Source organism: Marmota flaviventris, chromosome 5, assembly GCF_047511675.1.
Source record: "Marmota flaviventris isolate mMarFla1 chromosome 5, mMarFla1.hap1, whole genome shotgun sequence".
NCBI lineage: Eukaryota > Metazoa > Chordata > Mammalia > Rodentia > Sciuridae > Marmota > Marmota flaviventris.
In genome coordinates, this window is record NC_092502.1 from 39,582,310 (window position 1) to 39,597,446 (window position 15,137).

Below are 15,137 nucleotides of genomic sequence, written 5' to 3' on the forward strand. Positions count from 1 at the left end.
CGCGCGCACGCACCTACTCACGCCCGCCAGCACCCGCGGCCCGAGCCCCTGTGCCAGGCCCAGACCCAGACTAGGCGCGGGAGGCGGTGCAGGGATTAGTGGACCCCTCCCCCAGCGCTCCCCTCGCCCCGCCCGAGGCAGTGAGGACCCCTGGGCCCGAGGGTGGCAAGGGAGCTTCGTCCTGGCTGTGCCCGGGCTGGGGACTCGGCCTCACTGGGCGGGGGCCGCACCGCTGCAGGCCGAGGTGCGGGCGTCCTGTCAGGCTGCAGCCCGGCTCTGATGCGGGGGGTGGGCTTAGCTTTGGGGTCGCATGGCCTCATCTCTCCGCTGAGGCCACGGCCGAGCGGGCAGTGCCCGAGCGGGTAACCCGACCCGGCTCCCCGGAGCCGCTCACCCCGCACGGCCGGGCAGGGGGAGGGAGAGACTAGGGGGGAGGGGAAAGGGAAAGGGTGGTGGGTGAGGGGCTGTGGAGACCGCAGGGCCGAGTTCCCGGGCCATCTGCACTGCTCTAGGGCGGCTGTCCGCGGCGCCTCGGAAGACACAGCCCTCTGCCTCGCGGGCGTCGAGCCTGCAGCAGGAGTGAGCCCTGGGGCTGCAAAGGCTTGGCTCAGGGAGGCAGACCCGAGCTGCTGCCTCCATTTTGTTTTCTGATCAGCTTGGTCTGTGGTGGTGGTGGTGTGGGTTTGGGGTGCGGCCGAGCAGGGGGTTCACCTGCGGCCGCGCCTGCTCGGGGCCTGAGGCCTCGAAGACCCCAGCCCAAACCCCCAGGTGAGCCCTGCGTCAGGAGGGGGGGTTTCCTTGGCCTTGGGCCGAAAGGAGGCGGCTGAGGGCAGGTGCCCAGTGGATGGGGAGCCCGGGCTGTAACCTAAGATGGAGGCCGGGACTAACGCGGGCCCGAGCCGGGCTGCATGGGCTGTTGGACAGGCCTCAGCCGGGCCAGGTGCCGCCGGGGTTGGGGTTCGAGACGGGTAGGTACTGTAGCCGTGTGCGGCCCCGTGCCGGCGCAGCGCCCTGAGGTAGGTGAGGGGATCGGAATGCCACCCACGACGCCCGCAGGCCCGGACACTCCCGAGAGGCGCGCGAGGCCCCTAGAGAGCCTGCCTCAGGCCCCGCCCGGGCTGCGGGGCTGGCCCGTAGGCCCCGGCGGCGAGCGGGAGCGCAGGGGGAGGGGAGGGGGCGGCAGCGGCAGCTCTGCTGATTGGGCAGCGCACTCGCGAGCCCGACTTCACCCGCCCTGAACCCCGAAGAGTGAGGCGTGGGAGCGCGCGCGCGGTGGGGGAAGGGGTGCGCGCGCACCTGGGGCCTCAGTCGCACGCGGGCCGGCGCGAGGCGCTCGGTGGCACGAGCCGCCGCGGGGGCGCGCGTGGTGGGGGTGTGAGGAGGAGGAGGAGGCGGCGGCGGCGGAATAGGCCGGGGCAGGTCGCGCTCACTGCCTTCCCTGAAGAGACGCGGGGGGAGGGGGGTGCGGCGAGCGGCTCCTCTCTCTCCCCACCGCTCCGCTCGCGCCCCAGTGTAATGAGGGTCACCCCCTCCCCCCAGCTGGCCCGGGAGGGGGCGCGGGGCACGGTAACTAGTGCGCTGGGGTGGGCGGCGGGCGGGCGGGCGCGAGGAGGGAGGAGACGACCGGGCGGGGAAGATGGTGGTGGCCGTGAGGTGAGGGGCTTTGGGGAGGGCCGGGTGCGGCGCGGGGTTGGTGGCCGACGGCGCTGCAGCTGCGGGCCCCCTCCCCCGCCTCCATCACTACCAGCCAGGCTCTGGCCTAGCTGGCCCGGCTGCCGCGAACTTCCTCCCCGCGCGGCCCATGTCCCGCCGGCCGGCCGGCCGCCCGCGCGCACCTCGGCCTACGCCTCCCACAGGTAGCCGGCTGGGGGGCGCGGGGGCGGCTGCCCTCCGGCAGCAAACTTTGCTTGCTGCTGAATATTGATGAGTATGATCGGCGCTGTTGGGAGGTGCTGCCGCAGCTGCGGGAAGGAGCGCGGCCCGGGCAGGCGGTGTCGGCGTCGGCAGCAGCCATGTTTGTCAAGCTGTAGCAGCTGCTGCTACCCTGACTTGGCTTCACCGGCCGCCTCGGTTTCTCTTTTTGCCGCGTCCTGGCCTATGGGCCCTGCAGCTGTGGACAGGGCAGGCCTGCAGTCAGGAAGGCGAACTCCGGGGTGCACCCGCCTCGGCCGACTCGCCCGCGGCCTGTGCACTGCCGCTGCAAAGGCTCCGGCGCCGGCTAGGCGCAGGGTGCAGCGCTATTGTGACCGCTGCGCCCGAGCGAGCCAGGAAGGAGGAGGGGTACCTTTTTGTGCAGGGTCCTGAAGCCCCTCTGGAATCCCGTAGCCCCCTCCCTTCAAGAGATCCGGCCGCTGGTCCCCGGGCGGGGGAGGACGAGGACAATTCCTGTTTTGAGATTTTTAGGAATTTTGATCGCCAACGGGATTTTAATTTTAGTTTAACCCAAGTATCCACCAGTCTGCAGTGCAGGAAAAAGGGACGGGCTGTTTCCATGTGGCAGGAGTTGCCCAGCTTCTAAAAGATGGAGTTTGCTGAGGCTCACTGAGGCCATTTTTCCACCTTCAGCCAGGAGAACTTTTTACACCCTTGGAAGTACAGCAGAAAAGCATAGAGGCCACTAGGCCTTGAGAAATGGCTGCCATTTTGAAGAGAAGAGTCAGATGGCCTTCTTAACTCAGATTAATTACTGTGTTTTTGGATTCCAGGTTGATGCTGGCCCAGGATGGATCAGACCTGTGAACTATCTAGAAGAAATTGTCTGCTGCCCTTTTCCAATCCAGTGAATTTAGATGCCCCTGCAGACAAGGACAGCCCTTTCGGTAATGGTCAATCCAATTTTTCTGAGCCACTTAATGGGTGTACTATGCAGTTATCGGCTGCCAGTGGAACATCCCAAAATGCTTATGGACAAGATTCTCCATCTTGTTACATTCCACTGCGGAGACTACAGGATTTGGCCTCCATGATCAATGTAGAATATTTAAATGGGTCTGCTGATGGATCAGAATCCTTTCAAGACCCTGAGAAAAGTGATTCAAGAGCTCAGTCGCCAATTGTTTGCACTTCCTTGAGTCCTGGTGGTCCAACAGCACTTGCTATGAAACAGGAACCCTCTTGTAATAACTCCCCTGAACTCCAGTTAAAAGTAACAAAGACGATCAAGAATGGCTTTCTGCACTTTGAGAATTTTACTTGTGTGGACGATGTAGATTCTGAAATGGACCCAGAACAGCCAGTCACAGAGGATGAGAGTATAGAGGAGATCTTTGAGGAAACTCAGACCAATGCCACCTGCAATTATGAGCCTAAATCAGAGAATGGTGTAGAAATGGCCATGGGAAGTGAACAAGACAGCACAACAGAGAGTAGACACGGTGCAGTCAAATCGCCATTCTTGCCATTAGCTCCTCAAACTGAAACGCAGAAAAATAAGCAAAGAAGTGAAGTGGACGGCAGCAATGAAAAAACAGCCCTTCTCCCAGCCCCCTTTTCACTAGGAGATACAAACGTTACCATAGAAGAGCAATTAAACTCAATAAATTTATCTTTTCAGGATGATCCAGACTCCAGCACCAGTACATTAGGAAACATGCTAGAATTACCTGGAACTTCATCATCATCTACTTCACAGGAATTGCCATTTGTAAGCAGTTTTTGGTACAACTTAAATATATACATGAATGTATATACACAGGCCACTTAAAGGGAAGCTTAAAACTAATTTGTTTTTGGTTATCAGTTCACAGCTGAAAGCTAATGATAAGCTTTAATGGGGGAACTTTTACTTTGATTTAAAAATTTATCTGTCTTATGAGTGGTTTCTTTTAGCTTTTCCCAATAAATCTCCATTGAGGATTGGCTAAATGATAAATTTATAAGGGCATTTGATTGAGTTCAAGTTTAAGTTTTCAAGATGTAGGTATACTTTTTATTATCTCTTAGAAAAAACAAAAACTTGGTGTTGCTAGTATCATGAATATAGGTGAACCAGTTCCTTATTTCAGAGTCCTGTTTCCACATAAGGCATGGCTTGTTTTTTTCTGTTAGTGGGTGATTTGCTGTAGGTTGAAGTACATTTTGAGTACAGATTGAAAATGGCTAAGATGGAAAAGGTTTCCTGGATATCAGTCAATTTAAATGAGGTTAATTTTTCCGAACTACTTGTGAAGGTCTAGAACGTCTTAGGCTTTTGATGGTTGCCACCATTAGGGTAGACTCTTTAATCTTTCCTAATTTTAAAATTTGAAGCATATTTATATGTGTATGTGTAAGGAAATGGAGAACTCACTTGAGGTTTTTTCAGTATTGTAATACTGTTAAAGGGTGGTAAATGATAAGGTGATTATTTATTAGAACTTAATGTAAAATTTCTTGACCTCTTTATTTAACTAAATGATCAGTTGACTTCTTTTAGCCTTGGTTTCATCACTTCTAAAATCCAAAAGTACTTTGATTTCTAAGATTCCTGCTTCTTTCAGCTTTAAATATGATTTTGTTTCTCTCTAAATATCACATTGTCGTGGTCAGAGGTAGTGTCACCAAGAAGATATTTTTTCGGCTAACAAATCCCTCATACTATGAAGATTTTATAAGAAGGATTTTTTTTTTTTTGAGAATGGGGGGGGAGGGGGGGAGGGAGAGAGAAATTTAATATTTCTTAGTTTTCGGCAGACACAACATCTTTGTTTGTATGTGGTGCTGAGGATCGAACCCGGGTCGCGCGCATGCCAGACGGGCGCGCTACCGCTTGAGCCACATCCCCAGCCCTATAAGAAGGATTTTGATAATATGTAATGATTGTTTTGAGTGCCTTAAACATTCACTGTAGCACACATCCCTACTGTTCTTCATAGTTTCAGAGGGAGAATGTGGGTATGTTGAGTTTGTTTCTGTTGATTCATATCTTAAACTTATTTAAATATACTTTAATAATCTGGTTTTTTAAGTTTGGCAGTTGCAGATTTAAAAAATATTGCTGTGGTGGTTATCATGAGTTTGTATTGTTCCAGACACATTGAGGTGGATAGGCTGTTTTGAAAACCTTCCAGTGGGGGTTGATGGTGGTGGTAGCACAGGCCTGTAATCCCAGCAGCCCAGGAGGCTGAGGCAGGAGGATCTCAAGTTTGAAAACAGTCTGAGCAACTCAGCACGGCCCTGTCTCAACAATAGAAAAAGTTGGGGAAAAAAGCTCAGTGGAAAAATAGCCCTGGGTTCAATCCCTGGTATAAACAAACAAAACTCTGACAGCTGATGTGACAGATTTTTTTTTTTTTGGTACCAAGGATTGAACCCAGGGATGCTTAACCACTGAGCCACATCCCCAGCTTATTTTATTTTTATTTTAAATTTTATTTGAACTTGTAATCCTCCTGCCTCAGCCTCTAGAGTGGCTGGGATTACAGGCCTGTACCACCATTTCTGGAGAGAGAAATCTTTTTCTTGGGTTCATGTTGAAATTTATTGTAGGCTGGGCACAGTGGAACATGCCTGTAATCCCAGTTATTTGGTAGACTGAGGCAAGAGGATTGAAAGCTGAGCCACAACCCCAGCCCTTTATTTTTGTTTTGAGACAGAGTTTCACAGGTCCTCGCTAAGTTACTGAAGCTGGCTTTGTTGTGATCCTCCTGCCTCAGCCTCCAAGTTACTGGGATTATGCCCAGCTGTCACCATATGCTACTGACATTTGTATTCACTTTTTTTTTTTTTGTGGTCTGGGGATTGAACCCATGGCTTTGTGCATTCAAGTACTCTCTCTACCAACTCAGCTATATTCCCAGCCCCCTGTACTGTTCATATTTGAAGTTCATTCAGGTATGGAGCCTATGCTCAGGGATAGGAATTTTGAAAATCCTTAGCAATATTGTCTTTTATTCTGTTTGTAATATTATAAGATTCTTTCTCTAGACAGTGGGAAGGAGTAGTTATTATGGTTGTAAACCCAGTCTAGAATTAGAAAAAGATACATAAATCAAGACAATCTGTAAGCATACCGTTTGCATCCTGTCACAAAGGAGCAGCCTCTTCACTTTACTCTCTGGTATTGTTCAAGTTTTGTTTGGTGGTGCTAGGGATTAGACCCAAGGTCTTGTGCATGCCAGGCAGACTCTCTACCACTGCATTATATGCCTCCTGATCCTCTTCATTTATTTTCTGTGTACAGTGATATAAAATGATTATCATTACGATTTATTTTATTTTTGGGGTACCAGGGATTGAACTCAGGGGTACTCGACTACTGAGCCACATCCTCAGCCTCATTTTGTACTTTATTTAGAGACAGGTTCTCATTGAGTTGCTTAGTGCCTCGCTTTTGCTGAGGCTGGCTTTGAATTTGTGTTTCTCCTGCCTTAGCCTCCTGAGCTGCTGGGATTATAGGCGCGTGCCACTGTATCTGGCTGTCATTACAGTTTATAATCCTGACCTTGTTCTTATATGTAATCTTCTAATTCCTCCCAGTGTACAAAGGCTTTGTGCATAGTATGTGTAGATAATATCTTGAAGAAGAATTGACCCCAGAGCTACAGCTTCTTGTTTATTAACTACTTTGTTCTATATTGTTTCATTGGGTCTTTATAATCTTGTGTGTCATAAGGTAGGCAGAATGGTGCACACCTGCAATCCCAGCAGTGCAGGAGGCTGAGGTAGGAGGGTGGCAAGTTTTTATTTTTATTTTTTGGTACCTATGATTGAACTCAGGGGTACTTAACCACTGAGCCACATCCCCAGCCCTTTTTTTTGTATTTTATTTAGAGATAGGGTCTTGCTGAGTTATTTGGGGACAGCTTGGAAGGCCTTGCTAAATTGAGGCTGGCTTTGAACTTTCAGTCCTCCTGCCTGAGCCTCTCAAGTCTCTGGGATTACAGGTGTGCGCCATGCCAACCCCATCTTTCTTAGAAGAAAATTGATCTCTCCATTATCTCTGTTGATCTGCTTTCTGACACTTTTTTAAAAAGATTTTGTTTTATAATTACTCTTTTCCTCTAGGATCTATGTTCTCAGTCTCTCCATTATGTTACCGTTTCCTGGGAAAACAAGGAACATTTAAAGGAATCTTACCCTGTCTTATAACTCCTGAAGTTATTGTGCCCATTTATAGGTGATGTTCTCAAAACAGGCATTTATTTTATTTCTCCCTAATGTTTTAGTTTTGCTTTTATATCCACTTTGCTGAAACTGTTTTTTAATAAATTACAAATGACATCATTCTCATATTTGCTGTACTAGATTTGCAGCAATTTGACTACTTCTTTTCTTTTTCTTCCTCTTTCTCTGTAGTCTTACCTACTTTGATTCATTTACTTTGCTGTTACTCTTTTATTTATTTATTTATTTTGGTACCAGGAATTGAACCCAGGAGCACTGAAGCACTGAGCTATGTCCCCAACCTTTTTTTATATTTTATTTAGAGACAAGGTCTTACTCAGTTTCTGAGGCTGGCTTTGAACTTGTGATCCTGTTGCCTCCAGCCTCTTGAGTCACTGGGATTACAGGTGTGAGCCACCACACCCAGCTGTGAAATTTTTTCCTGTCTTTGAAGCTTCAGATCAAGAAATTCTAACCCTTCTCTTCAATCTTAAGTCATATTCACTTAAAATGTAATATTAACAATTTGAACCCATCTGTTATTGCCAAACCTGTGTTTCCTTTGTGTTAATAATTATATAATTTCCTGTTCATCTTCGGACTGGAAACCTTAGAGTCATTTATTCACATGATTAAAACATATTTGAGGGCTGGTGTTGTAGCTCAGTGGTAGAACACTTGCCTAGCTTGTGTGTGAAGTGCAGGCTTCAATTCTCAGAACTGCACATAAATAAATATTCATTGACAACTTAAACACATTTGAGCTAGGTGTGGCATAATGGTGCATGCCTGTAATTCCAGTGACTTGGAAGGCTGAGGCAGGAGGTTTGCAAGTTCAAGGCCAGCCTCAGGAACTGTTGAGACCATGTCTCAATTAAAAATGGTCTGGGGATATAACTCAGTGGTAAAGCGCCTCTGAATTTGATCCCAAGTAACAAACAAACAAATAAATAAATAAATGAACACAAACAAACAAATAAAACATTTGAGTGCCTCCTTTTTGCCAGAAACTGCCAGCATCACAAAACAAAACAAAAACAAAAACAAACAAACAAAAAAAAAACACCAAAAGAGTATGTTTTTAAGTAATTTCTTTGTGGTGAAGATAAATATAAAAATGTCACTAAACATTGCTAAATGATCTGGTAGGTATTATATAGATAGTACTTTGCAAGTATGGAGGAAGGCATGCCTTGAGTAATCAGTGAGAACTCCATAGCGTAGTTATTTATCATTTGAGCAGATCCATGCCAGTAAGAGAGTAGACTATGGATATTGAACATTCTTTGATAGGTTTCTGGTAGGAATTGGGTTGTCAGGAGATAAAGGTATAAAGATAAACCTCATGGCATACTACAAAATTGAATTCTTATGCTTTTTTGCTAAATATTATAAATCCCCTTAATCTTTCTTTATTCCCATTGTAGTGTCAGGTCTTTATTGCTGATCATCATTTAGTCATATTCATCAGTCTATATTATATAAAATTATTTCCTGTCTCAAATAAAAGAAAGACTATCTTTAGACTCTTCATGTTTACAGCTGTGGCTTTGCCTTCAGCACTGGTAGTGTACCACCACTGGTAGGGTAGAGTGCTTCTCTACCATGTGGGAGGGTCTTGGTTCCCTCCCTAGCACTGAGGGAGGGGGGAAAAAAGAGAGAGCTATATCTTCTAATGTTTCACTCCTTTATCCTTTTTCCTAACAAAGCCCAAATTCAGTGCCCCACCTTTCTTTTTTGGTACTGGGAATTGAATCCAGAATGCATTACTACAAAATACATTCCCAATCCTTTTTATTTTGAGACGGTCTCTCTCTAAGTTGTTATTGGCTTGACTGAGTTGTTGAGGCTGGCCTTGAACTTGCTATCCTGCAACCTCAGCCTCCCAAGTTTCTGGGATTATAGGCATGGGCCAGTGCACCTGGCCCATTTTTACTCTGCCCTCCACCCCCCCCCCCCCCTTTTTTTTTGATACTGGCGATTGAATCCAGGGGTTCTTAAGCACTGAGCCACATCCCCAGCAGTTTTTGTATTTTATTTAGCAACAGGGCCTTGCTAAGTTGCTTAGGGCTTTGATAAATTGCTGAGGCTGGCTCTGAATTCAAAATTCTGCCTCAGCTTCCTGAGCTGCTGGCATTACAGGCATGAGCCACCACACCCAGCACATTTTTTACTCTTGATATTCTATTAGAAATGTTCTGGACTGGAGGTGAACCTTAGGGTAGACTACTTGCTTAACATGCAGGAGGTCCTGGATTCAGTTTCCAGTGCACCACATGCACAAAAGTTATGTAAGTGGAATTTAAAAAAAGTTATATAAACTGGACACAGTGGTTCATTCTTGAAATCTCAGTGACTCAGGAGGATGAGGCAGGAGGATCACAAGTTGGAGGTGAACCTCAGTGATTTGGTGAGACTTGTCTCAAAAAAAAAAAAATGCTGGGAAAGTAGTTCAGTGATAGAGTGGTGTGTGTGATCCTCAGTACCAGAAAAAAAAAAAAAATGCTGGGGCTGGGGATGTGGCTCAAGCGGTAGCGCGCTTGCCTGGCTTGCGTGCGGCCCGGGTTCGATCCTCAGCACCACATACAAACAAAGATGTTGTGTCTTCCGAGAACTAAAAAAAAAATTAAAAAATTCTCTCTCTCTCACTCTCTCTTTAAAAAAAAAATGCTATGAATATTAGTGTACAAGTTTTTGGGTGAACATAAGATTTTTTTTTTTTTAAATACTGAGTATCCCTGACCCATATTACTGATATATTTAGGTGCTGGGAATTGAGCCCAGGGATGTCCTGTACCATGGAACCTCATCCTCATCCTTTTTTATTTGGAAATAGGGTCTTGATAAATTGCTCAGGGCCTTGGTAAGTTGCTCAGACTGGCTTTGACATTGTGATCATCCTGCCTTAGCCTCCCAAGCCACTGGGATTATAGGCATGTGTTGCCATAGCTAGCTCTACATTCTTTTTCTTCTTTTCTTTTTTTTTAATAGTTTTATTAGTTGTTGATGGACCTTTATCTTATTTATACGTGGTGCTGAGATTCAAACCCAGTGCCTTACATGTCCTAGGCAAGTGCTCTACCACTGAGCCACAACCCCAGCCCCTCTACATTCTTTTTTTTTTTTTTAATTTTTATTTTTTAGTTGTAGTTGGACACAATATCTTTAATTAATTAATTTATTTTTATGTGGTACTGAGGATCCAACCCAGGGCCTTGGCCATGTTAGGCAAGCGCTCTACCACTGAGTCACAACCCCAGCCCCCTCTACATTCTTTTTCAAGACTATAGGTAAACTGTATATTCAAATAATATTTTCATTTTTAGAAAATTTGTTAGAGGGGCTGGGGATGTGGCTCAACCGGTAGCGCGCTCGCCTGGCATGTGTGCGGCCTGGGTTCCATCCTCAGTACCACATACAAACAAAGATGTTGTGTCCGACGAAAACTAGAAAATAAATATTAAAAAATTCTCTCTCTCTCTCTCTCAAAAAAAAAAAAAAAAAGAAAATTTGTTAGAGCACCAGTAAAATAATACATATTGACTTACCCTCAAAAAATTGGACCAGATTTTAGTGTTTGTTGCTGTTATTAGGTGAAATTATTTTATTAAGGCCTCTAAAGTTCTTTTTATATCTCCAGTGACATTATGTAAGATATTATAATACTCTTGAAGATGGCTAGAAGGATAAAATCTAGTTTGGAGGGTGAACAATTATACTAACACATTAAATTAAATTAAAAATAATTACTGGTTATGTGATATCCCCTCATATACCATGAAGAGTCTAACAGTAGTCTTTCTTTATAAATTACTAGGATGTATTCCCCTTGTCATCTATAATTTCTCTTGATGCTGTAATTGGAGCTGTTAGGGCTCCCTGGTGAAAGTAGGTGGTGTGAATGTTATGTCTGTACCCAGTGAAATTAACAGATATTAATACCACACTAATTGTCATTGGAATTTTATATCCAAAAGCATTTCTTTTTTTTTTTCTTGCTGTATTGAGGTTTGAACCCAGGGCCTGGCCCATAACTTGGCCAGCCAACTCCTGAACTCCATCCCTGGATATCTTTTAAAAAAAAAAAAAAAAATTATTGTAAATTGACAACATATAGTTTTATATACTGAAGGCCTGCCTGCCTTTCATTCATTCATTCTTTCTTTTCTTTTTTTTGGTATTGGGGATTGAACCCAGGGGAGCTTTATCACTGTGTCAAATCCTTAGCTCTTTTTATTTTTTATTTTGTACAGTGAGTGTCTCACAAATCACTGAGGCTGGCTTTGAACTTGATATCCTTCTGCCTCAGCTTCCTGAATCAGTGGGATTACAGTTGTGTGCTACCATGCCTGGCAAGACCCAGTATCTTTTTTTTTTTGGTGATGGGGATGGAACCCAGGACCTTGTGCATGCCATGCAGACACTCTACCACAGAGCCACATCTCCTGCCTCAGTATTTTTTTTTTATGACACTTTCTCTTTGTAAAGCAGATGAAGGAGAATGCATAGTGCATATATACCATGATGCCTGTATCATTTGGGGCAATCTAGGATGCTGGTTACCACCTCCATTTCTAAACTTTTTTCTTTATTTTTTTGGTACCGGTGATTGAACCCAGGCACGCTTAACCAGTGAGCCACATCCACAGTCCTACTAACTTATTTTTAATTAAATGAGAAAGATTGATCAAAAGGTATTAAGTTGCAGTTAGGAATTTGAAGTTCTGATGTGCTATTGTGCAGCAGGGTAACTATAGTTTAACCAATAAAATGACCTTTGTACCGTGCCTGGTCAGAAAACACCTCCATTCTTTTTTTTGTTATTTGGGATTGAAGCCAGGGGTTCTTAACCCTTTTATTTTTTGAGACAGGGTCTTGCTAAGTTGCTGAGGCTGGCCTCAAACTTGGGATCCTATTGCTTCAGCTTCCTGAGTTGCTGGTTTATAGGTATATGCCACTATAGGCCAAAACCTCCATTTCTTATGCCTGATGGTTAACACTTTTCCAATGGCAAATTTTTGATGCTGGGGATTGAACCCAGAGCTTCTTTCATGCTGGGCAGGTCCTCTACCACTGACTGAGCTATAACTCTTGCCCTCATTCCTTTTTTTTTTTTTAATATTTATTTTTTAGTTGTAGTTGGACACAATATCTTTATTTTATTTATTTTTACAGGGTGCTGAGGATCGAACCCAGGGCCTCGCAAGTGCTAGGCAAACACTCTATTGCTAAGCCATAAGCCCAGCCCTCATTCCTTTTTTATACCTATATAGTAGATAGCACTGTAGTATGTGAATGTGCAAGTTTTCAGTGTACATGATCAATTTGAAACCAGGGATGCTCTACTATTGAGTTATATCCTAGCCTTTAAAAAAAATTTTTTTTTGATGTAGTCCCACTAAGTTACTGAGGCTGGCTTTGAACTTGGATCCTCCTGCCTCAGTCTCCTGATTCTCTGGGATCAGAAGCATATGCCACTTCACATGACAACACTTTACCTTAATTTTTTTGTGTGCATGCTTGTGTTGGATTTTTTTTTTTTTTTTTTGGTACCAGGAATTTTTAAACCCATGGACACTTTACCACTGAGTCACATCCCAGCCCTTTTTATTTTTGAGGTAAGGTTTCACTAAATTGCCCTGGGCCTTGCTAAATTGCTGAGGTTTGCCTCAAACTTGTGATCCTCCTCCCTCAGCCTCCTGAGTCACTGGGATTACAGGTGTATACCAGCACACCTGGCTTTTTTTTTTTTTTTTACATTTTTTAAATGTACAAGATAGATCATCTTTGAATTAATCTTTGAACTGGTTTTACTTTTTCCTTTCTAATTCTCATGCCTTCAGATTTTTTTTTTAATATGCTGGAGATTGAACCCCCTTTATGCGTTTTATTTTGTCTTATCTAATTGACCTATTCAAAACTTTCAGGGTGATGTTGAATAGACCTAATGAGAATGGATATGCTTGTATTGTTTAGGGAAAAAGCATTGTTTTTCATCATTAAATATGAATTTATATGTGTTATGACTTTTATCAGGTTGAGAGAGTGTCTTTCTCAACTAAAATGTTGAGTATTTGAATATGAAGGAATGTTAAATTTTGTCACTTTTTTTTTTTTTTTACCACGGAGATGAGCTTAGGGTTTGTATTTCTTTTGTAGTGTTGAGGATTGATCCCATGGCCTTGCCCATGCTAGTCAATCGCCCTATCACTGGGCTGTGATTATAGCTCATTGGTAGAGTGCTTGCTTAGTATGTGTGAGGCATTGGGTTTGATCCTCAATTTCACATTAAAAAAATTAAAATAAATATAAAAAAAAGGATAAATAAAATTAAATCTTTCTTTAAAAAAAAGGCTCTACCGATGAGCTACATTCCACACTTAAACCTCAGTTTGTTTCTTTGGTCTTTTCTTCCTAGCTAAGATGCTGAGGCTGGCTTTGAATTAGTGATCCTCCTGCCTCAGCCTCCCAAACGATGGGAATTCTAGCTTTTAAATTCTACGATTTGTATACAGTGTTGTGTCACCATTAACACTAATTTCAGAAATTTTCATCATTGGAGGAAAGAAGCTGGTATACATTAAGTCACTTACTAAATTTTTCCTTCTTCTTTTTTTTTTTTTGGTACTGGGTGTTGAAACCAGAGGCATATTGTCTCTAAGCTACATCCCAGCTCTTTTTTTTTTTTAGTTGTCAATGGACCTTTATTTATTTATATGCAATGCTGAGATTTGAACCCAGTGCCTCATACATGCTAGGCAAGCGCTCTAGCACTGAGCTACAGCCCCAGCCCCATAGATACTTTTTTTTTTTAAAGAGAGAGAGAGAGAGAATTTTTTAATATTTATTTTCTAGTTTTCGTCGGACACAACATCTTTCTTTGTATGTGGTGCTGAGGATCGAACCCGGGCCGCACACATGCCAGGAGAGCGCACTACCGCTTGAGCCACATCCCCAGCCCCTTTCCCAGCTCTTTTTATTTTTAATTTTGAATCAGGTTCTCAGTATGGTGCTGAGGGTGGCCTCAAATTTGAAATCCTCCCGTCCAGTCTCTCAAGTTGTTGGGGTTACAGGTATTTGACACTATGCTTGGCTCCCTAACCTATAATACCTCTTTGTGAATAATCCTATTGTAGCTATTTCATACAGATGGAATCACCTACCACATTTTTAGGTTCATTCATGTTGGAGACCATAATTGTTTCATTATTAATTTTTTTTGGTATTAGGGATTGAACCCAGGGATGCTTAACACTGAGACACATCCCCAGCCCTCTTTTATATTTTATTTTGAGATAGGGTCTCATTAAGATGCTTAGGGCTTCTTCGATAAGTTGCTGAGGTTGGCTTTGAAGTCATGGTACTTCTGCCTCAGCCTCTGGAGGAGCTGGCATCCAGCGGTAAGTTTCATTACGTTTTATCACTGAGTAATATACTTAATGATGAGATATACCATATTTTGTTTGTCCATTCATTAGTTGGTGGACTTTATGTTCTCATATTAATATGATCAGGAAGATTATGTCCAAGATTTTTTGTGGATGCATGTTTTTACTATTGAGTATATACCTACTTTTAATCTACATTTATTATTAGTTTTTAAAATAATTAGATAGGGCTGGGATTGTGGCTTAGCGGTAGAGTGCTCGCCTAGCATGTGCGAGGCACCTGGTTGGATCCTCAGCACCACATATCAATAAATAAAAAATAAAGGTACATTAATAACTAAAAATAAAAGGTATTGATAACTACAACTAAAAAGTAAATATTAAAAAATAATTAGATAATCACAACTAAAAGTTATTTTTTGTAATATTTAATCAGTTCTATTGTATTATCCTCATAGTCTCTCTCGATAAAATGAGCTAAGCCAGGTATGCTGGCACATATCTCAAATCCCAGTGACTTGGGAGGCTGAGGTAAGAGGATGGGAAGTCTGGAGCCAACCTCAGCAATTTAGCAGGATCTTGTCTCAAAATAAAAAAATAAAAAGGGCTAGGGTGTAGCACAGTGGTAGAATGCCATTGGGTTCAAAAAATCAAGATGAAATTCAT

The 15,137-nt window shown here is 43.9% G+C and overlaps 1 protein-coding gene across 8 annotated transcripts in view; it reads left to right on the plus strand.

The window, feature by feature from the left end:
• The first annotated feature begins 226 nt into the window (after positions 1-226).
• Positions 227-15,137, plus strand: part of Nsd1 (nuclear receptor binding SET domain protein 1) — a 150,065-nt gene continuing 135,154 nt past the window's right edge. For 2 of the 8 annotated variants that reach the window (XM_027941022.2, XM_071612176.1), the window contains exons 1-2: positions 1,388-1,566; positions 2,706-3,643. In XM_027941022.2, coding sequence (XP_027796823.2) covers positions 2,723-3,643 — 921 coding nt within the window. In that variant the 5' untranslated portion in view covers positions 1,388-1,566; positions 2,706-2,722. Of the gene's footprint in view, positions 245-545; positions 769-1,174; positions 1,249-1,387; positions 1,567-1,635; positions 1,654-1,793; positions 1,857-2,705; positions 3,644-15,137 lie in introns of those variants that run through there. The other 6 variants (XM_071612173.1, XM_071612172.1, XM_071612170.1 and 3 more) reach the window with 6 other exon arrangements.